Source organism: Mastigoproctus giganteus, chromosome 8, assembly GCF_048544385.1.
Source record: "Mastigoproctus giganteus isolate SK-2022 chromosome 8, ASM4854438v1, whole genome shotgun sequence".
NCBI lineage: Eukaryota > Metazoa > Arthropoda > Arachnida > Uropygi > Thelyphonidae > Mastigoproctus > Mastigoproctus giganteus.
The window spans coordinates 183406296-183428803 of record NC_143582.1 but is presented as its reverse complement, the minus strand read 5'-3'; the positions used below and the strand labels follow the sequence as shown (position 1 = coordinate 183428803).

The 22508-nt window shown below is 39.1% G+C and overlaps 1 protein-coding gene across 7 annotated transcripts in view; it reads left to right on the top strand.

The window, feature by feature from the left end:
- The window catches only part of LOC150082055 (TBC domain-containing protein kinase-like protein), a 311436-nt gene that overhangs the window by 262021 nt on the left and 26907 nt on the right, over positions 1 to 22508 (top strand). For 6 of the 7 annotated variants that reach the window (XM_090379947.1, XM_090379944.1, XM_090379948.1 and 3 more), the window contains 2 exons: positions 8345 to 8381; positions 20773 to 20934. In XM_090379947.1, the coding sequence (XP_090236073.1) occupies positions 8345 to 8381; positions 20773 to 20934 (199 nt within the window). The remainder of the gene's footprint in view (positions 1 to 8344; positions 8382 to 20772; positions 20935 to 22508) is intronic. The other variant, XM_090379949.1, reaches the window with a different exon arrangement.

Here is a 22508-nt window from a genome sequence, read left to right as displayed (position 1 = left end):
ACTCTGCCAGATAGTGACTGGAGAGAGTCCGAGTAGTGTGTATATGGGGGGGGGATTGTCAAGGATATGGTTATATTATTGCCATATGTACGCCATATCCAAAAATTTCATTACTTCATACAGCATGTCCCTCCCACTTTTTCTTACTATTGAATACACCATGAATTGTCAAACTAATAGAGTTAGCTTATCTGCAAAAAGATGTAAACCTCCCAAACACTTCCTAATTCATTTCACAAATATACGTGGTCTCAATTCTAATCTCAACAATGTCTATTTCCACTTGCAGTCAGCCAAACCCCATGTAATTTTTCTGACAAAATCTCAGTTATCGGTTGATTCAACTACTGCTCATCTCAGTTGCCCAAATTATTCACTGTGTGATTCCTTTCGCCTCAAAGGTGGTACTTGTGCATATGTCGGTTCTGATATTCCGTCAGAGACTTGGTAATTTGGAATCTCCTCTTTTCGATCTTCTCTGGTTAAAAATCTCTCTACCTCATTGTGTCAAATTCATCTATTGTCTCTACCGTTCTTCCAACTCCATTAATCACTTGAAGCTCTTTGACTTTCACTCTTTGCAACTTGACTTTCTCCAGTCCAACTTTCCTAACAGTGAGGTAATTTTCTTTGGTAATTTTAATGTTCACAACTCCAGCTCGCTTCCGTTTTCTAGTAACACCAACCCAGCTGGTCGAGATGCTGAGGCTTTTGCAATTACTAATGACCTTTCACGGATTGTTCATTTACCTACAAGAATACCGGACAATCCTAACCATACATCCAACATGCTTGATCTTTTTCTCACAAACAACCCTTCTAAGTACACGGTCGAAGTGAGTCGTCCTTTATGCACCTCAGATCACAACTTGGTGATTGTCTCTTCTCCAATGGAACCTTTATCTCACGGCTATTCCCTGCCTCGTATTGTTTGGCGTTACAAGAATGCAAAATGGGAAGACCTGTGAGTCTTCTTTTCCTTGGTCGGATTACTGTTTCAAAACTTCTGATGTTAACGTTTGCTCAGATCGTGTCAGTGAAATTATTCTTGCAGGAATGGAATCCTTTATCCCACACTCCACTTTAAACTCTTGTCCTTTATCTAAACCTTGGTTTTCCAATAAATGTGCTAAGGCTGTTCAAGAGAACAATGTTGTATATCGTAATTGGCTTGTTTCTAATTCTTCCTTTTCATTATCTGCCTACACCAAAGCTCGCAACAATTGTAAAGCATTTATTAATCAGTCCAAACTAGATTTTGAACAGGCTAAGAGTAGAAAACTTGCTTCTTGCCCTAATGGTAGCCGAGCATTCTGGTCTCTTGCCAAAGCTATTGGCCGGAACATTTTTTACCCATCTGTGTTTCCACCTCTGTCTAAACCAGATGGTTCTGTTGTCACTTCAGCCAAGGATAAAGCTGACCTGCTAGCATCCCATTTTTCTTCCAACTCATGTATTAATAATATTGGTAAAACACCTCCAACTATTCCCAACACGCTCCAATCAATGCCTCCTGTGGTCTTCCGTCAAAAGGATGTCAGAAGAAATTTGACGAATCTTGATGCTAAGAAAGCTCCAGGTGCCGATGGTATTTTTCTACTTGTTCTCAAAACCTGTGCTCCTGAACTTACTCCTGTTCTTTGCCACATTTTTTCACTTTCTTATTCCAAAGGTGTATTTCCTTCTGCTTTGAAATTTGCTCTTATCCAGCCAGTTCCTAAAAAGGGTGACAAATCCCTCCCATCCAATTATTGTCCCATTGCAATTACTTCTACTCTTTTTAAAGTAATGGAGAAATCAGTTAACTGCCAAGTCTTAAACTACCTAGAAATCTTCTGTCTGATCAACGATCGCCAGTATTGATTCTGTCAGCGTCGACCACTGGTGATATTCGGGCTTATGTTATCCATTTATGGACTAATTCAACGGAAACGTTTGGTGAAACACAAGCAGCTGCTTTTGACATCTCAAAAGCTTTTGATCGTGTTTGGCATAAAGGTCTTCTAAACAAGCTTCCATCTTATGGTTTGCCAACTGTTTTTTGTAATTGGTTATCCAGTTTTCTCTCTGATTGCTCACTGAGAGTGATGGTAGATGGCTCTCCGTCTGCTAACTTCTCCACTAATGCTGGTGTCCCCCAAAGGTTCAGTTCTTTCCCCTACTCTTTTCCTCTTGTATATTAATGACCTTCTTCCATTGACTGGAAATCCTATCTATACTTTTGCCGATGATAGCACATTGCATTCCACTTTCCATTTTGAGAAACCTTGCCCTGCTCAATCAGCTTCAACTTCTTGAAAATCTGCTACCAATTTCTTAAATGCCGCTCTCCAGGTAATTCTCCAGTGGGGCAAAGACAACTTAATTGATTTTAATCCTTCTAAAACTCAGTCTTGTCTTATAGGTGGAACAGGACCAGAGTATGTCTGCCAGGGGCAAAGGTTGATGACGTTGTAGAGCGGATATCATCTTTCAAGGGCACAAAAGGTGATATAGTTGTACACGTTGGCACTAATGATATTAAGAGTAGGAGACCGGCAGAATTACTCAACAAGTACAGGTCACTGTTGAAAAAAAGCCGAGAATTAGGGTTGAATTTGAAAGTGTCTGCAATTCTGCCCAGACACGATAGGAGGGAGTATATGATGAGAGCCTTGTCGATCAATTCGGCCCTGGAAAGATTGTGCAAGGCTCAAGGGGTAGAATTTTTTTCAGCCTGCACTGTACTTGTTAACAGGAGAGATTGCTTCTACAGGGATGGGATACACTTAAATAGAAAGGGTGCAAGTATATTTGCTGATGCTATCGAGGCAGTGTTAGGTGGGTCGGAAAACTGCTAGCTTGGGGGGATACAAAGATTAATAGTTTAACAGTAACCGCAGGCAGAGGTGAAGGTGATTCTTGCACAACTTCTATTAGAATAAGAAGCGACCTGGAGCGAGGGGTGTTGGGGGTTTCAGGGACGGATGGCAGTCATCCTGGAATAGTTGGGTATATGGGATGTGTTAGGGTAACAAGGAATAGGCATAGGAGCATGTATGCTTGCATGTATACCAATGCTAGAAGTATAGTAAATAAATTTGATGAATTTGAAGTGTTGGTCAAGACATCAAAGGCGGATATTGTTGGGATAGCAGAGACGTGGTGTCACAAAGATATAAGGAATGCAGAACTGGAATTTGGGGAGTACAATGTGTACAGAAAGGATAGACAGGACAGAAAGGGAGGAGGTGTTATGCTGTTAATTAAAAAAAACATAAAATCAAAAGAAGTGCATCCAGTTGATATAGATGGACAGTGCACTGTTGAGTCAGTTTGGTGTGACATAAGCACTGCAAAAGCAAAAATAAGAGTAGGAGTGTGTTATAGGCCTAATGACTCGAATGAGTACAATGACCAATTGTACAGAGAAATAGAGTGGGCCAGTAAATCAGAATGTCTTATAATGGGGGATTTTAACTTCCCAGATATTGACTGGAACTTGTGGGTTGGTCACTCACACACTAGTCAGACTTTTGTGGATTTATTGGATGATTGTTTTCTGCAGCAGCATGTTCGAGAGGCAACCAGAGAAAGTAATACTCTTGATCTGGTTATCAGCAGTGATCATTCGTGTATTAAGAATTTGCAGATAAAGGAACCACTAGGTGGCAGTGATCACAGTGTGCTGAAGTGGGATTTACTCAAAGAGGTAACTACCGTCAGGGGTAAAGGAAAGGGTTTTTGCTTCCGTAAAGGGGAGTACAGTGGTCTCAGACAGTTTTTAAATTCTGTACAGTGGGATCGACTGACGATGTTACAAACAGTAAATTCTAAGTGGGAAGCATTCAAGGAATTAATCGTGGAAGCTACTAGACTTTTCATACCTAGGAAGAAATATTGTTCAAGGTTTAGGCCTAAATGGTTATCAAATGAACTAATGAGACTCGTGACAGAGAAGAAAAATGCATGGGATGCATATAAATTATCAGGCGACGCAGAAGCCAATGGCAGATATAAGCTAGTCTGTAATCAGGTCACAAAGGAGGTTCGGCAGGCAAAGGCGGATTACGAGAAATCTTTGGCAAAAGATGCTAAGAAAAACAGCAAGGATTTCTTTACTTATATAAACTCTAAAAGGAAGGGGCTGAATATGATTGGTCCACTTGACATCGATGGTTCGACTGTTGATGATCCTGCTCAGATAGCAAACAAACTGAATGAGTATTTTGCATCTACATTCACACGTGAGGAATCATTACAGTTTGAAAATGGAAGAAGGTTATCAAATTGTAGCAGTGTGCTTAATGATTTTGTAATAACTGAGAGCAAAGTGGAGGAGAAATTGTTGAAGTTAAACATAAGAAAGGCACCTGGGGCGGATGGGATCTATCCAGTTATATTAAAGGAGGCGGCAAAGCAACTAAGCAAACCCTTAGCCATAATTATGAGAGCATCCTTGGATTCAGGGGAGGTTCCCACGGACTGGAGATGTGCAAATGTATCCCCAATTCACAAAGGAGGTTCGAAGGGTGACACGAATAATTACAGACCAGTTAGTTTAACTTCTGTTCCGGGTAAAATAATGGAGTCACTGGTTAAAGATGCATTGCACGATCATCTAGACAAGACTGCAGCAATAATTCAGACACAGCATGGGTTTGTTAAGGGAAAGTCTTGTCTGACAAATTTGATTGGTTATTATGATGTGGTCACAAAGGAACTGGATGCAAAAAATAATTTTGATATCATATACTTGGATTTCAGGAAAGCTTTTGACACTGTTGCGCATGGAAGACTACTGTACAAATTGGAGCAGAATGGTATTAAGGGTAAGTTGCTACAATGGATAAAAGGATGGTTAAGTGGGAGAAGACAGAGGGTGGTAATCAATGGGTGCTGCTCTTCGTGGACTAATGTTATTAGTGGAGTCCCACAGGGTTCGGTGTTGGGTCCACTGTTGTTTTGTATATTTATCAATGATATTGATGAAGGTATATCAGGCTTAATGTCGAAGTTTGCAGATGACACGAAGGTTGGCAGGGTTGTTAATGACAGTAATGGCAGTGTGCTACTGCAACAGGATCTAGATAATTTGGGCAGATGGGCTAAGAAGTGGCAACTGAAGTTTAACCTTGACAAATGCAAAGTACTGCATATGGGTAGAAGTAACCCCAGAGAAACGTACCAACTGTGTGGTACTACACTTAAGGTGGTAGAAAATGAAAAAGACCTGGGAGTAATTGTGCAGTCAGATATGAAGTTTTCTGAGCAATGTAGACAGGCTGCTAGGGCAGGTCATGGGGTTTTGTCAATGATATATAGGAATTTTGCTAGCAGGGAAAAGGAGGTGATTGTCCCTCTGTATAAGGCAATGGTCAGGCCATGCCTTGAGTACTGCGTACAGGTCTGGAGGCCTCATTTTAGGAAGGATGTAGATTTGCTTGAGCGTGTACAGAGAAGAGCAACACGATTCGTGAGGGGAATGAAGGGATCCTCTTACCAAGAGAGGCTTAAGTTCTGCAAATTGCAGTGGCTGGAGACTAGGCACCTGCGCGGTGATCTGATTGAGGTCTATAAGGCCTTGAATGGGTTGAGCACGCTGAATTCTGATGGGATCCTCCCACTTGTTCAGAATACGAACCTACGGGGACATAAGTTCAAATTAAGAAAGGATAGATGTAGAATAGATGTGCGGAAATTTGCCTTTAGCCAGCGGTTTGTTAATTGCTGGAACAAACTTCCATCTGTCGTTGTGGAAGTTGATAGATTAAATAAATTTAAGGAGGAACTGGACAGGCATTTGGAGGGAATGGTGTGATTTTTTTTTTTTTTTTTTTTTGGCTGGTGCTGCATAAGCTCCTACACTTGCTTTCTTGCATCAAGTGCCACTACTACTACTACTACTATCTCGCAAAAAGGATTCTTCTGCTCCTATGCTTATCTTTAGTGACACTCCAATTTCTAGGCAAAATGATATATCTCTTAAAATGATTAGAAGTCAGGGGATTACCCTGACTTCTAATCTCTCTTGGCACAAGCACATTACAAATATTGCTTCCTCTGCATCTAAAAAACTTGGTTTTCTTTTTCGCTCTCGGCGTTACTTTTCTTCCAAACAGCTGTTCACTCTGTACAAATCGCAAATTCGCCCTACCATGGAATATTGTTCCCACATCTGGGGTGGTGCCCCCAAAACCTCTCTCAGGCTTCTTGATTCTGTTCAGAAGAGGGCAGTTAGGTTAATTAATGATTCATCTCTAATAGAGTCTCTCCACTCGCTGTCTCATAGACATACTGTTTCTGCTGCATGCCTTTCCTACAGATACTTCCCATGGGCGCTGTTCTTCTGAATTGGCTTCTATAATGCCCGCTCTCTCTTTCAAAACGGTCTGAACATGTGCCACCACCAGCCAACATCCATTTACTGTCCAACTTCAAACTCACTGAACCAACTTTTCAACATCCTCGTTTATTCATTCAACTGCTGTTTTCTGGAACAACCTTCCTTCATATGTATTTCTTGAAAATTAGAGTCTACAGAAGTTCAAGGCCAATGTCAACAAATATCTTCTTTCGTCTTCCCAACCTCCAATGTTCGAGCCCGTCATCACCAAATATGGAGGATGCGGAAAGGTCAGGGAATGATCACCGCATATCCCAGAGCAGTATGGCCTTAGTTGCTAATGCTCCTAAAAACCAAATAACAAAAACAAAACCAACCCAAGCACGGTACGAAGTACTACAGCTTTTAACACCTCTCGTATTTGGGGTTTACATAAAAAAAAAAAAAAAAAAAAGTAATATCGCAGCTAATGGAGAAAGCAAATGAATAAAAAAAAAAAAAAAAAAAACCTGGCATTTGTGGATTATGAAAAGACATTTGACTCCATACAGCATAAGGCAATGTTTCAGACACTGGAGGGACAAGGCATAGATACCCCATATATTATGATTTTGAAGAAAAGATACGAGAACACTGTCTCTTTTCTTAGACTAGACAAAGACAGTAACAAATTTAAATTTGAGAAAGGAGTTTGACAAGGAGACACAATATATCCAAAGTTGTTTACTGCTGCCCTTGAGGAAGCTTTCAGAAGGCTAGACTGGTCGCAGAAAGGAGTCAATGTAAATAGAGAGTACCTAAGCCATTTACAATTTTCAGATGACATTGTGGTCATAAGCCACGATCCCAAAGAATTAGAGGAAAATCTTAATCAGTTATGCAGAGTTAGTAAGGATTTCGGACTAAAGATGAATATGGCTAAAACAAAAGTAATGATGAACAAGTATGCCAAAGAAAGGGATATAATTATTGAAGGAGCAGTAATTGAAAAGGTGGATTCATATATCTGAGACAAGTCATTAGCTGTAATAATGATAAAGGGCTGGAAGTCAAGAGAAGAATAAATTTTGGATGGATAGTATTCAGTAAATATAGTCACATACCAAGGAGCAATATCCCAATTTATCTGAAAAATAAAATAATGAGCCAATGTATACTCCCCACCATGACTTATGGAAGTGAAACTTGGGCACTCACCAAAAGAATGGAAGTAAAGCTGAGAACTACACAGCAAAGAATGGAATGAATTATATTGGGAATGAGACTGCTAGAAAAGAAGAGAAACACATGGATTAGGCAGCAAACTCAAGTAAAGGACATTCTTATCAAAACTAAAGAACTAAAATGGTCTTGGACAGGACATACAGCTTGAAGACATGATGACAGATGGACTAAGAAAATAATAGAATGTACTGTAAAGATGCTAGAAGAAAACCTGGAAGACAATGATGGAGATGGGCAGATGAAATTCATGAGTTTTTGGGTAGTAAATGGATGGACATTGTGCAAAACAGAAGGAACTGGAAAGTTGTTGGAAGAGGCCTTCATCCTGAAGTGGATTGAAAATGGATGATGATCATCAATATGTGAATATATAAGAATTTTCTGACACACTTATAGAAACAATTCCACATTACTCTTTTGGATGGGAGAGCATTGTAGTAACCTTTGTTAATCTAATTGTTGAATCAAAAAAAAAAAAAAAAAAGTTTACATGGGCTTAACTTTTCCTCCAGTACTTGATGTAATTGTGACTTTGCAAATTGTAAAACTACAAGGAGTGCATACTGTTCGATTATGAGGAACTGAGTTTGCCCATTTATGTACCAAGCTTTTCACATTCATGAATTTCCATATATAAATTAATTCTCATTATTTATTGAAATTATTCGTATATTTCTTACTGTATTGCAGTAAGAAATATGGTATGGTAGTTTTCTGTCTGAATTTCAGCTTTTAAGCTTGTTACTTTCATGTATATTTCAAATTCTAATAATAAATATTCTTTCCAATTTACAGCTTTATGCCATTCCTTGGTTTCTTACAATGTATACACGTAAGTATGAAAACGTTTGTTGTTATTTAAAATTTTACCTACACTGGATGAGTGTAAAGTTGTGCAGGTCAAATTGAATATATATATATATTTTTTATTTAGCTGTATGAATTCTTAAAACATACTATGTAATATTATTATATCAAATTAGGTGTTAGGTAGGTTGGAAAACTGCTAGATTGGGGGGATACAAGGACTAATAGATTAATAGTAGCCACTGGCAGAGGTGAAAGTGATTCTTGCACTGCTTTTATTGGAATGAGCAGCAGCCTGGAAAATAAGATGCAGGATATTTCAGAGACTGCTGGGAATCATTGGGGTACAAGTAAACACATGGGTTGTGTTAGGGTAGCTAAGAAAAAGAACAGGTGCATGTATACTTGCGTGTACACCAATGCTAGGAGTTTAGTAAATAAATTAGATGAATTCCAGGTATTGCTCTAAACATCAAAGGCAGATATTGTTGGGATTTTAGAGACGTGGTGTCACACAGATATAAGGAATGCAGAACTGGAATTTGGGGAGTACAATGTCTACAGAAGGATAGACAGAATAGGAAGGGAGGAGGGGTTATGCTATTAGTTAAGAAATTCATAAAATCCAAGGAAGTGAAGCCAGTCGACATCGCTGGACAGTGCAGTGTCAAGTCAGTTTGGTGTGACATAAGCATTGGGAGATCAAAATTGAGAGTAGGAGTGTGCTATAGGCCTAATGACTCTGATGAGTATAATAACAAACTGTACAGGGAAATGCAGCTTATGCAGCATCAGCCAAAAAAAAAAAAAAAAACCACTTCCACTTCACCCCTCCATTCGTTCGAAATACCTGTCCAGCTGAGCCTTAAATTTATTTAGGCTATCAACTTCCACAACAAGGGATGGAAGTCTGTTCGCCAACCAACCACCCGCTGGCTAAAGGCAAATTTCCGCACATCTATCCTACATCTGTCTTTCCTCAATTTGAATTTATACCCTCTCAGGTGATTGTTCTGAGCAAGAGGAAGAATCCCATCAGCATTGAGCATGCTCAAACCATTCAAGGCTTTATACACCTCTATCAGATCACCTCGCCGGTGCCTAGTCTTCAGACACTGTAATTTGCAAAACTTAAGCCTTTCTTCATAAGAGCACCCCTTTGTTCCATTCACTAATCTTGTTGCCCTTCTCTGTACTCATTCCAGCAGCTCTACATCCTTCTTGAAATGAGGCCTCCAGACCTGTATACAGTACTCTAGGTGTGGCCTGACCATTGCCTTATACAAGGGAATAATCAACTCCTTATCCCTGCTAGAAAAATTCCTGTATATCATTGACAAGACACCATGAGCTACTCTTGTAGCCCGTCTGCACTGCTCAGAGAACTTCATATCTGCCTGCACAATTACCCCCAGGTCCTTTTCATTCTCTACCACTGTCAGTGTAGTATCACAGAGTTGATATGTTGCTCTGGGGTTGCTGTTTCGCATATGTAGTACTTTACATTTGTCAATGTTAAACTTCATTTGCCACCTCTCAGCCCATCTGCTCAGCCTTTCCAAATCCTGTTACAGCAGCATAGTGTCAATAGTGTCCTTGACAACCCTGAAAACTTGAACATTAATTTTGATATACTATCATCAATATCATTTATAAATACAGAAAATAATAATGGACCCAACACTGAACCCTGAGGAACTCCACTAATAACATTAGTCCACGATGAGCAGTGTCCATTGTTTACCACTCTCTGTCTTCTCTCCCTCAACCACCCCTTTATCCATAGCAGCAATTTGCCTCCAATGCCACACTGCTCCAATTTGTGCAGCAGTCTTCCATGTGCAACGGTATAAAAAGCCTTTCTAAGATCCAAGTATATAATATCAAAGTTATTCCCTGCATCCAGTTCTTTTGTGACTGCATCATGGTGTCCAATCAAATTGGTCAGGCAAGACTTCCCCTTAACAAAACCATGTTGTGTCCGATCTATAACTGAAGTCTTGTCTTGATGATCCTACAGTGCTGCCTCCATTAATTTTCCTGGAACAGAAGTTAAACTCTCAGGTCTATAATTACTTGTGTCAGCCTTTGAACCTCCTTTGTTAATTCGGGTCACATTTGCACATCTCCAGTCTGTGGGTACCTCCCCTGAGTCCAAGGAAGCTCTCATAATTATGGCTAAGGGTTTGCTTGTTTACTTTGCTGCCTCCTTTAATATAACTGAATAGATCACATCCATCCCAGGTGCCTTTCTTGTATTTATCTTCAACAGTTTCTCCTCCACTTTACTCTGAGTTATTACAAGATTCTCTAGCTTACTGCCAGAGTTGAATATGTCACTGGCATTCCCCTCGCTAAATAACTCCTCATGTGTGAATGTCAATGCAAAATATTCATTTAGTTTGTTAGCTGCCTGAGCAGGATCATCAACAGTTGACACATCGATATCAAGTGGATCAATCTGATTCATCCCCTTCCTTCTAGAATTTACATAAGTAAAGAACTCTTTGCTGTTTTTTTTTGCATCCCTTGCCTAAGATTTCTCGTAATCTGCCTTCGCCTGCCTAACCTCTTTTGTAACTTGGTTATAGATCAACTTGTATCTATCATAGGCTTCTGTGTCATGTGTTAATTTTTATGTATCCCATGCATTTTTCTTCTCTGCCATGTGTCTCATTAGTTCATCTGACATTCATTTAGGCCTAAACCTTGAACAATATTTCTTAGTTGGTATCTAAAGACTAGTAGCTTCCAAGATAAGTTCTTTGAATGCTACCCATTTTGAATTTGCTGTTGGTAACATCATCAGTTGGTCGCACTGTATAGAATTGAAATACTCTTTCAGACCATCATAGTCGCCTTTACGAAAGCAATAACCCTTCCCTTTACCCCTGATAGTAGTTACCTCTTTGAGTAAATCCCACTTCAGCACACTATGATCACTGCCACCTAGTGGTTCCTTTATCTGCAGATTCTTAATGCATGAAGAATCACTACTGATAATAAAATCAAGAGTATTACTCCCTCCAGTTGCCTCCCGGACATGCTGATGTAGAAAACAATCATCCAATAAATCCACAAAAACCTTGCTAGTGTGTGTGACCAACCCACAAATTCCAGTCAATATCTGGGAAATTAAAATCCCACATTATAAGACTCTGTGATGTACTGGCCCACTCTATTTCCCTGTACATTTTCTTATTATACTCATCAGAGTCATTAGAACACTCCTACTCTCAATTTTGATCTCCTGGTGCTTATGTCACACCAAACTGACTCGACACTGCACTGTCCAGCGATGTCGACTGGCTTCACTTCCTTGGATTTTATGTATTTCTTAACTAATAGCATAACCCCTTCTCCCTTCCTATCCTGTCTATCCTTTCTGTAGACATTATACTCCTCAAATTCCAGTTCTGCATTCCTTATATCTCTGATATCCCAACAATAGCCACCTTTGATGCTTTGAGCAATACCTCAAATTCATCAAATTTATTTACCAAACTCCTAGCATTGGTGTACATGCAAGTATACATGCACCTGTTTCTATTCTTAGCTACCCTAACACAACCCATGTGTTTACTTGTACCCCAATGATTCCCAGCTGTCTCTGAAATATCCTGCATCTTGTTTTTCAGGCTTCTGCTCATTCCAATGGAAGCAGTGCAAGAATCACTTTCGTCTCTGCCAGTGGCTACTGTTAATCTATTAGTCTTTGTATCCCCCCAAGCTTGCAGTTTTCCGACTCACCTAACACTGCCTCGATAGCATCAGCAAATATTCTTGCACCCTTTCTATTTAAGTGTATCCCATCCCTGTAGAAGCAGTCTCTCCTGTTAACAAGCAGTCTCCCTAGTTACTTGCGAAAAAGTTTCAAAAAGTCCCACAGAAAGAAGCCAGGTGAGGATAAGTCAGGGGAATGAGGTGGCATAAATCTTTTGAATTATTCAATGATTACCAAAGAGTTAATGTAATATTATCATTCTTAAATGGCACATTAATATCAAGAATGGGATGTTGGTTTACTAATATTTTTTTCAGACTCTTCAAACAATGAAATATGCATGATAAGCTGTAATAATGCACTGCAGTTGCTTTTTAAGCACAGAATAAGGAGAGAGGTGAGACTTTCATTAAAAAAAAAAAAATTCTCTACAACCTTATATCTGGTTATCATATTCTTTCCACTGCCAGAAGGTCCAGCTGTATACAAGATTTGCAAATTGCTAATATCATAATATAATAAATATACAAGTCAGAACAGAATTGTTGATAAAATTGTTTAATGCTGTATGTGTGCATAGCTGCATTATTTCAGTTGTTGTCCACAATGTGCATTTTAATGCAATCCTTCAAATCTTCCAGAGTATGACTACTTCCCTGGTTAACTAGAAGTCATATAGATTGAGGTAAATTGAGCTGGGTGAGTAAGCAGGTGGGAAATAGTAGAAGTTTTGTATCCATTGGGAAAATGTGTTGTGCGCTGTCTGTGAATGAGCAGTATGGACTGGTGTTCCCTCCTGCACAAAAAGAGTAGTACTTAATCAGTCTTGCTTGAAGGTTAAGATAAACATGCTGGATAATGAGATCTCAGTAATAAGTACCATGACAAGTATGAGAAAAATAAACACTATGACAAGCACTGTCATAGTACTTGGTATTATTTAAGCTTGTATAAATGTGAGCTTGAACCTTCTCAAAGAAATAGTCCAATAATAAAATTCACCATACAGTAAAACATTAAAAGTGTAGTGGAAACATCATGAATATGCTGTAGGTGACTATGCCCATATTGAACAGTTATCACGTTGTCATTAAGTTAGAAATATGTGCCTTGTTGTATGCAGAATGCCTGAAGTCATAAATTGTCCTAGGCAGGAATTGTAGCACAAAGCTTAAGTTTTGGGGGTCAAGTGGTATAGCTGATATACCATGTTGGATCTTGTAAGATAATAGTGTACCATGTATCGCAGACCTCTGCAAAAAGTTGACTATGGAATGTTAGTATTAGCCATATGGTGCAAGGAAGCCTAAGGCTTATGCTGCACTATCCAAAACAAAAAAAGAAGTAAAATAATAATAATAAAATAAAATAAATAATAAAAGAAAAGGAAATACAGTCTTTGTATTTACCTCATCCCGTAGGTAACTATCCAGCTGACCTTTGAATTTCCCCAAACTGTCAGCCTCAACCACCCATGTAGGTAACTTATTCCAGTAATTTATAACTTGCTGGCTGCAATCCAGTCTAAACATCTCTTCCTGTAACTTGAATTTATGGCCCCTAGTTCTAGAATCATTTATAACTGCAAATTTCGTCCTCATTCATTTTACTTTTGTCTTTCAGCACCTTAAACACCTCAATCAAGTCTCCTCTAATGTGCCTAGTTTCGAAGCTGTGCAACCCACATATTCGAATCTTTCCTCATATGGTCGCCCTTTGGCCAATCTCACCATGTGAGTTACTCATCTTTTGACCCTTTCAAGAAAAAGAATCCTCCTGTAGGTCACTATCCAGCTGACCTTTGAATCAGTCTCAACCACCCATGAAGATAACTTATTCCAGTAATTTATAATTTTCTGGCTAAAATAAAACATACTGCAATCCAGTCTAAACATCTCTCCCTATAACTTGAATTTATGGCCCCTAGTTCTAGAATCATTTATAACTGAAAATCTTGTTCTCCATCATTTTACTTTTGCCTCTCAGTGCCTTAAACACTTCAATGAAATCTCCTCTAATGTGCCTAGATTCCAATCTGTTGCAACCCACATAATTAGTCTTTCCTCATATGGACACCCTTTTGCCGATCTCACCAGGTGAGTTACCCATCTTTGGACCCTTTCAAGGAACTCAATGTCTTTTTTTTAAGTGCAGTCTCTATACTTAGCATTAGCATTAGCAGAGGCATTTGACGCAAGAAAGCAAGCTTATGCAGCATCAGCCAAAAAAAAAAAAAAAAAAAAAACCACTTCCACTTCACCCCTCTGTTCGTTTTTAAAATACCTGTCCAGCTGAGCCTTAAACTTATTTAGGCTATCAACCTCCACCACAAGGGATGGACGTCTGTTCCACCAACCAACCACCCGCTGGCTAAAGGCAAATTTCCGCACATCTATCCTACATCTGTCTTTCCTCAATTTGAATTTATGTCCTCTCAGGTGATTTTTCTGAGCTAGAGGAAGAATCCCATCAGCATTGAGCATGCTCAAACCATTCAAGGCTTTATACACCTCTATCAGATCACCTCGCTGGTGCCTAGTCTCCAGACACTGTAATTTGCAAAACTTAAGCCTTTCTTCGTAAGAGCACCCCTTTGTTCCATTCACTAATCTTGTTGCCCCTCTCTGTACTCGTTCCAGCAGCTCTACATCCTTCTTGAAATGAGGCCTCCAGACCTGTATACAGTACTCTAGGTGTGGCCTGACCATTGCATTATACAATGGAATAATCACCTCCTTATCCCTGCTGGAAAAATTCCTGTATATCATTGACAATACTCCATGAGCTACTCTTGTAGCCCGTCTGCACTGCTCAGAGAACTTCATATCAAGCAAAGGCACATGATGGAAGAAAGCAAGCTTATATAGTATCAGCCAAAACAAAAAAAAAAAAAAAAAAACCCCTTATTTCACCCATCCACTCGCTCCAAATGTTTGTGAATTTCTGCTTTGAATCTAAGCTATCAACTTCTACAACAGATGGAAGTTTATTCCAGTAATAAAACACCCACTGGCTAAAGGCAAACTTCCGCACATCTATCCTACAACTGTCTTTCCTCAATTTGAATTTATGCCCTCTCAAGCGGTTATTCTGTAGCAAGAGGAAGAATCCCATCAGCATTGAGCATGCTCAAACCATTCAAGGCTTTATACACCTCAATCAGATCACCCCGCAGGTGCCTAGTGTCCAGACACTGTAATTTGCAAAACTTAAGCCTTTCCTCGTAAGAGCAAGAGCAACCCTTTGTTCCATTCACTAATCTTGTTGCCCTTCTCTGTACTCGTTCCAACAGCTCTATATCCTTCTTAAAATGAGGCCTCCAGACCTGTGTACAGTACTCAAGGTGTGGCCTGATCATTGCCTTATACAAGGGGATACTCACCTCCTTATCCCTGCTAGAAAAATTCCTGTATATCATTGACAATACACCGTGAGCTACTCTTGCAGACCGTCTACACTGAAAACTTCAGAAAACTTCATATCTGCCTACACAATTACCTCCAGGTCCTTTTCATTCTCTACCATTGTCAGTGTAGTACCACAGAGTTGATACGTTAACCTGGGGTTACTGCTTCCCATATGTAGCACTTTACCTTTGTTAATGTTAAACTTCATTTGCCACCTCTCAGCCCATCTGCTCAACTTTTCTTGATTCTGTTGCAGCAGCGTACTGTCATTAGTGTCATTAACAATCCTGCCATCCTTCGTATCATCTGCAAACTTGGACATTAAGCCTGATATACCATCATCAATATCATTTATAAATACAGAAAACAACAATGGACCCAACACTGAACCCTGAGAGACTCCACTAATAATATTAGTCAACGAAGAGCAGTGTCCATTGATTACCACTCTCTGTCTTCTCCCACTCAACCATCCTTTTATCCATAGCAGAAATTTGTCTCCAATACCACCCTGCTCCAATTTGTGCAGCAGTCTGCCATGTGCAACAGTATCAAAGGCCTTTCTAAGATCCAAATATATGATATCAAAGTTATTCTTTACATCCAGTTCCTTTGTGACTACATAGTATCCAATCAAATTGGTCACACAAGACTTCCTCCTTAACAAACTCATGCTGTGTCTGAGCTATAACTGAAGTCTTGTCCAGATGATCCTGCAAAGCTTCTTTAACCAGTGGCTCCATTAATTTTCCTGGAACAGAAGTTAAACTAACAGGTCTGTAATTACCCCTGTCTCCCTTTGATTCTCCTTTGTGGATTAGGGTCACATTTGCACATCTCCAGTCCATGGGTACCTCTCCTGAGTCCAGGGAAGCTCTCATAATTATGGCTAAGGGTTTGCTTCCTTCCTTTGCCGCATCCTTAACTAGATAGATTATAACTGGATAGATTCCATCCACTCCAGGTCCCTTTCTTATGTTTATCTTCAACAATTTCTCCTCCACTTTACTCTCAGTTATTACAAGATTATCTAGGTTACTGCCAGAGTTTAATACACCTCTGGCATTCCTCTTCCTGAATAACTCCTCGTGTGTGTGTGTAGATGCAAAATATTCATTTAGTTTGATAGCTGCCTGAGCAGAATCATCAAAAGTTGAATCATCGATATCAAGTGGACCAATCTGGTTCATCCACTTCCTTCTAGAGTTTACATAGGTAAAGAACTCTTTGCTGTTTTTCTTTGCATCCTTTGCCAAAGATTTCTCGTAGTCTGCCTTCGCCTGCCTAATCTCCTTTGTGACTTGGTTACAGATCAGCTTATATCTATCATAGGCTTCTGTGTCACCTGTTATTTTATATGTATCCCATGCATTTTTCTTCTCTGTCACATGTCTAATTAGTTCATCTAACATCCATTTAGGCCTAAATCTTGAACAATATTGGTCCACTTCATATCAGTGGTTCAACTGTTGATGATCCTGCTCAGGTAGCTAACAAACTAAATGAATATTTTGCATCTACACACACACACATGAGGAGTTATTCAGGGAATGCAGAATTGGAATTTGGGAAGTAGAATGTGTACAGAAAGGATAGACGGGATAGAAAGGGATCAGAGGTCATGATGTTAGTTAAGAAACACATAAAATCTAAGGAAGTGCATCCAGTTGACATGGTGGACGGTGCAGTGTTGTGTCAGTTTGGTGTGACATAAGCACTGGGAGAGCAAAGTTGAAAGTAGTGTGTTTATAGGCTTAATGACTGATGAGTACAATGAACAACTGTACAGAGAAATAGTGGGCCAGCAAATCAGATTGTCTTGTAATGGAGGATTTTAACTTCCCAAATATAGACTGGAACTTGTGGGTTGGTCACTCGCACACTAGCAAGACTTTTGTGGATTTATTGGAGAATTGTTTTCTACAGCAGTATGTTAGAAAGACAACAAGAAGGAAGCAGTACTCTTGATTTAGTTAACAGCAGTGATTCTCCATGCATTAAGAATCTGCAGGGGGGGGGGAATTACACTGTTGAATATTGAGTATTGACTTAACACTGATATTATTTAGTTACTTGTTGTTTATTTTTTTATTATTTGGTTTTTTAGGAGCATTAGCAACTAAGGCAATATTGCTCTGGGAATATGCGGTGGTCATTCCCTGACCTTTCCACATCCTCCGTATTTGGTGGTGACGGGCTTGAACCCCGGTCTAATCAAGAAGCGTGTGCTACGCACTGCTGCTCCTTCCCACCTGGCTACGGAGGAGCCTATTTAGTTACTTAATGGGAATTCTGGCAATTAACAAAAAGACACTGATATTGTGGCTACACACCCCATCATGGTCAACGATGAAATCTGCACAGACTCAGCATGGGTTTGTTAAGGGGAAGTCTTGTCTGACCAATTTGATTGGATACTATGATGTGATCACAAAGGAAATGGATGCAAAAAATAATTTTTATATACTTGGCTTTTAGGAAAGCTTTTGATACTATTTCACATGGATGACTACTGTACAAGTTGGGGCAGTATGGCATTAAGGGGAAGGTTGCTACAGTGGATAAAAGGATGGTTGAGTGGAAGAAGACAGAGACTGATAATCAATGTACATTGCTCTTCATGCACTAATGTTATTAGTGGAGTTCTCCCGGGTGTCCAGGTTGGGCCCATTGTTGTTTTCTGTATTTATCAGTGATATCGATGAAGGTATATCAGGCTTAATGTCCAAGTTTGCAGATGATGCAAAGGTTGTAGGGTTGCTAATGGCAGTTTGCTACTGCAACAGGATCTAGAAAAATTGAGCAGATGGACTGAGAGGTGACAACTGAAGTTTAACATTGTCAAATGCAAAGTACTGCATATGGGTAGCAGTAACCCCCTAGTACCATACCAACTGTGCGGTACTACACTCTGGGTAGTGGAGAATGAAAAAGACTTGGGGGGGTAATTGTGCAGTCAGATTTGAAGTTTTCTGAGCAGTGCAGACAGGCTACAAGACTTGCTCATGGGGTGTTGTCAATGATATATAGGAATTTTGCTTGCAGGGATAAGGAAGTGATTATCCCCTTGTATAAGGCAATGGTCAGGCCACACCTTGAGTACTGCATACAGGTACGGAGGCCTCATTTTAGGAAAGATGTTGAGCTACTAGAATGAGTACAGAGAAGGGTAATGAGATTAGTGAATGAAACAAAGGGTTCCTGTTACGAAGATAGGCTTAAATTTTGCAAATTGTAACATCTGGAGACTAGACACCTGCGAGATGATCTGATTGAGGTGTATAAGGCCTTGAATGGTTTGAGCAAGCTCAGTTTTGATGGGATTTTTCCTCTTGCTCAGATTCCATACCTGAGGAGGCATAAATTGAAATTTGGGAAAGACATTTGTAGAATAAATGTATGGAAATTTGCCTTTAGCCAGCAGGTGGTTGATTGCTGGAACAAACTTCCATCTGTCGTTGTGGAAGTTGACAGCTTAAATAAATTCAAGTCTGATCTAGACAAACTTTTGGTGAATGGATGGGTGAAATGGGAAGTTTTTTTTTTTTTGTTTGTTTTTTGGCTAATGCTAAATAAGCTTGCTTTCTTGCATCATATGTCTCTAATAATGCTAAAGACTTGAAAACCTTAATCAGGTAATTCCCCCTATGCCTTATTTATAAATAGTGTACCTTATAGAACTGAGTGTACCTTATAGAAGCCGCCTTATAATGACATATTCTGGGGTTTTTTACCCTGCATAAAATGCATTATCAGTTGATGTACACATGTACACACACATGCTTGAATGGACATAATGTTCAGTGAATCCTAAAATTTGAACTGCTGTTCTATGATCAGTGTAGCCAGTATACCAAAACAACCAGTCAACTCATGAACATCCATACAAATCCTGACTTACAAATGGATTGTGTTCCAAAAGTTTGTTTATAAATCAAGTTGTTCAGTAATCAGGATGCATGTGCCCATAGAAACAGTGGGGACATTATTAATTTACAGGAAATATATGCAACAGATGCAAACTGCTATAAAAATGAAATTAATAAAAAAAATGTTTATTGTTCAAGTCACTCTTGATAAGAATATCCACCTGCATTATGCTCTTAAACAGTTTTGTTGGTTTTTCTCTGTTCTTTCTCAAACAAGTGCACATATTTACTAATTAGGGTTTTTAATCCTGTATGCAGGCGATTTTCAAGATGTGGCTAAACTATTGCTTAATGTAATGGAATAATAACTTTTGGCTCTACTGGCAAAAATCCAGTGTTAATTCCAATATTCCCATATATCCAATATGGGAGTCTAATATGAAGTCTACTGTGCAGCAAACTTGATATTAGACTCCCTTTTCATTATCACCTGTTTGAAGTTTGGCATGACCAACTAGTATATTACACTGATGTAATTGGTACCCAAATCAAGTCCTTGCATTTTCCAGTGGTATGCTTCAGTTGCCATTTTTCAGTCCATCCAAATAAAATATCTAGGTGTTATTGAAGTGTCATATTCTCATTACTATCATTAACCACCTTGACCACCTTTTTTATCATCAGCAAACTTAGATATTAAATTTGAAATATATATGTCAGTATTAGTAATAAGCATTAGAAACAGCATACATTCACCACTGAATCTTGTGGACTGTACTTGTAACATTAGTCTATAAGGAGGCCAATTAGAACTACTTGTTCCCCCATCACTTGACCATTGCTTTATGCATAGCAGTAGTAACTTGCTCCTGATGCTACACCAAGGATACTCAGGTAAAAATTATGCACAGCAACTGTAACTTTTACTTGAAAAGGTTTTGAAATATATAACCTGTAGGATTTTAGCAAAAAGAGGAAATAAAATGTACAAAATCCTATAAAATGTACAATTGCAAAATTATAATCAGCATGCTTATAGTATTCTGCAAAAAACACCAGGCAGGTTGCTCCTCATTCTTGCAAACATCTAAGCAGTTAGTTTTCTGCTTCCTTCCACATAAATTGCATTTGTTATGTTTGCTTCTCAAAAATGTACATACATTATAGTTATGTTCTTGGCTTTTTGTGATATGCTAAAGAATTCATAGTATTCAATTGGGTTTGTGTGTTGCAATGGAACAGAAGGCCTAGAAAAGAAAATATCAGGAACATTTGGAATATGATATTAGATCTGTTATGTGCTAAAAATATCCTCCTCCTAAATGAACCTCATATTAGCATACAAATGCATTAATATATACTTGTTTTTTTCATTAAGATTAGGTATGAATGTTTAACACATTGTTTCATCTTTAGATGTTTTTCCTTTGCACAAGATATTTCACTTGTGGGACACACTGCTTCTTGGGGATTCGTCTTTTCCTTTGTGCATTGGTGTAGCAATTTTACAACAGCTTAGAACAAATTTGCTGTCATTTGGATTCAATGAATGTATCCTTATGTTTTCTGACATGCCTGGTGAGTATACAGTTAATTTTATATTAAGTATTGTTTTATATTAAGTAATGTCTGAAGCAAAAACTGGTATGCGGCCAATGTGCAGAAGCCGGCCAACTTCAAAGAATGCCCCAGTAAAACTTTGCCACTGAAATGCGCCAATTGTAAAGCCATCAACAAACCTAGTGACCACTCTGTGAGAGATGAATCATGCCTTGTTTACAAGAGGGCAACTGAAATAATACGCAATAACACCGATTATGGAAAATAGGACAGCATACTTACAATCATCCACACTTCGCATAGGCCAAATAAATGCACAAAAATCAACTTCAGTGGCATCTCAGCTCCATCTCCTCATGGAGGAATTAAATCTCGATCTTCTCCTTCTCCAAGAGCCCTACTGCATATGTGGCAAGGTTGTCCTGCCACATATGGTTATCCCCTAATGCACAGAAAATTTCAAACTACATAACAGCACTGTCTCGCAGCCATCATTGTCCACAATCCAGATCTAGTCATCACTAGAATTGATTTCCTGTGCTGCCCACATCTGGCTGGGGCAACTGTTGAGGGAAACTTTGGCCGCATCACATTTTTCATGGCTTATTTCCAATTTGGCACTGATATACAGCTATACATTGCTCACCTTGACCTCCTTGGAAATGCAGATGTTATCATAGTTGCTGACTCAAATGCTCGATCAACCCAATGGCATAATGCCACCACCGATACCAGAGGAGACCTACTAGAGGAATTCATTGCTTCTTGTGGACTTGTAATAGCCAACTTACTGAACAACAATGAACTGTTGTTGTTGTTTGGTTTTTAGGAGCATTAGCAACTAAGGCCATATTGCTCCAGGGATATGCAGTGGTCATTCCTTGACCTTTCCGCATCCTTGTATTTGGTGGTCATGGGCTCAAACCCCGGTCTAATCAAGAAGCATGTGCTACACACTGCTGCTCCTGCCAACCTGGCTACAGAGGCGCCGACAATGAACTACGTACAGCTTAGGAAATGGGGAGTCTAATCTGGATATCACTACTATTAAGTATCGTTTTCTGTGTATTTTATAGTTGTATGTTTTTATTCTCAAAGAGTTGTTTCCATAAGAATTTGAGTTTATCGAGTTTATTTTAAAAAAAAATATACTGCAACTCATTTGGACAGTACCATTTTAGCTAAGATTAGATTATAATATCAAGCTCCAGGGATATGCAGTGGTCATTCCTTGACCTTTCCGCATCCTTGTATTTGGTGGTCATGGGCTCAAACCCCGGTCTAATCAAGAAGCATGTGCTACACACTGCTGCTCCTGCCAACCTGGCTACAGAGGCGCCGACAATGAACTACGTACAGCTTAGGAAATGGGGAGTCTAATCTGGATATCACTACTATTAAGTATCGTTTTCTGTGTATTTTATAGTTGTATGTTTTTATTCTCAAAGAGTTGTTTCCATAAGAATTTGAGTTTATCGAGTTTATTTTAAAAAAAAATATACTGCAACTCATTTGGACAGTACCATTTTAGCTAAGATTAGATTATAATATCAAGCTCCAGGGATATGCAGTGGTCATTCCTTGACCTTTCC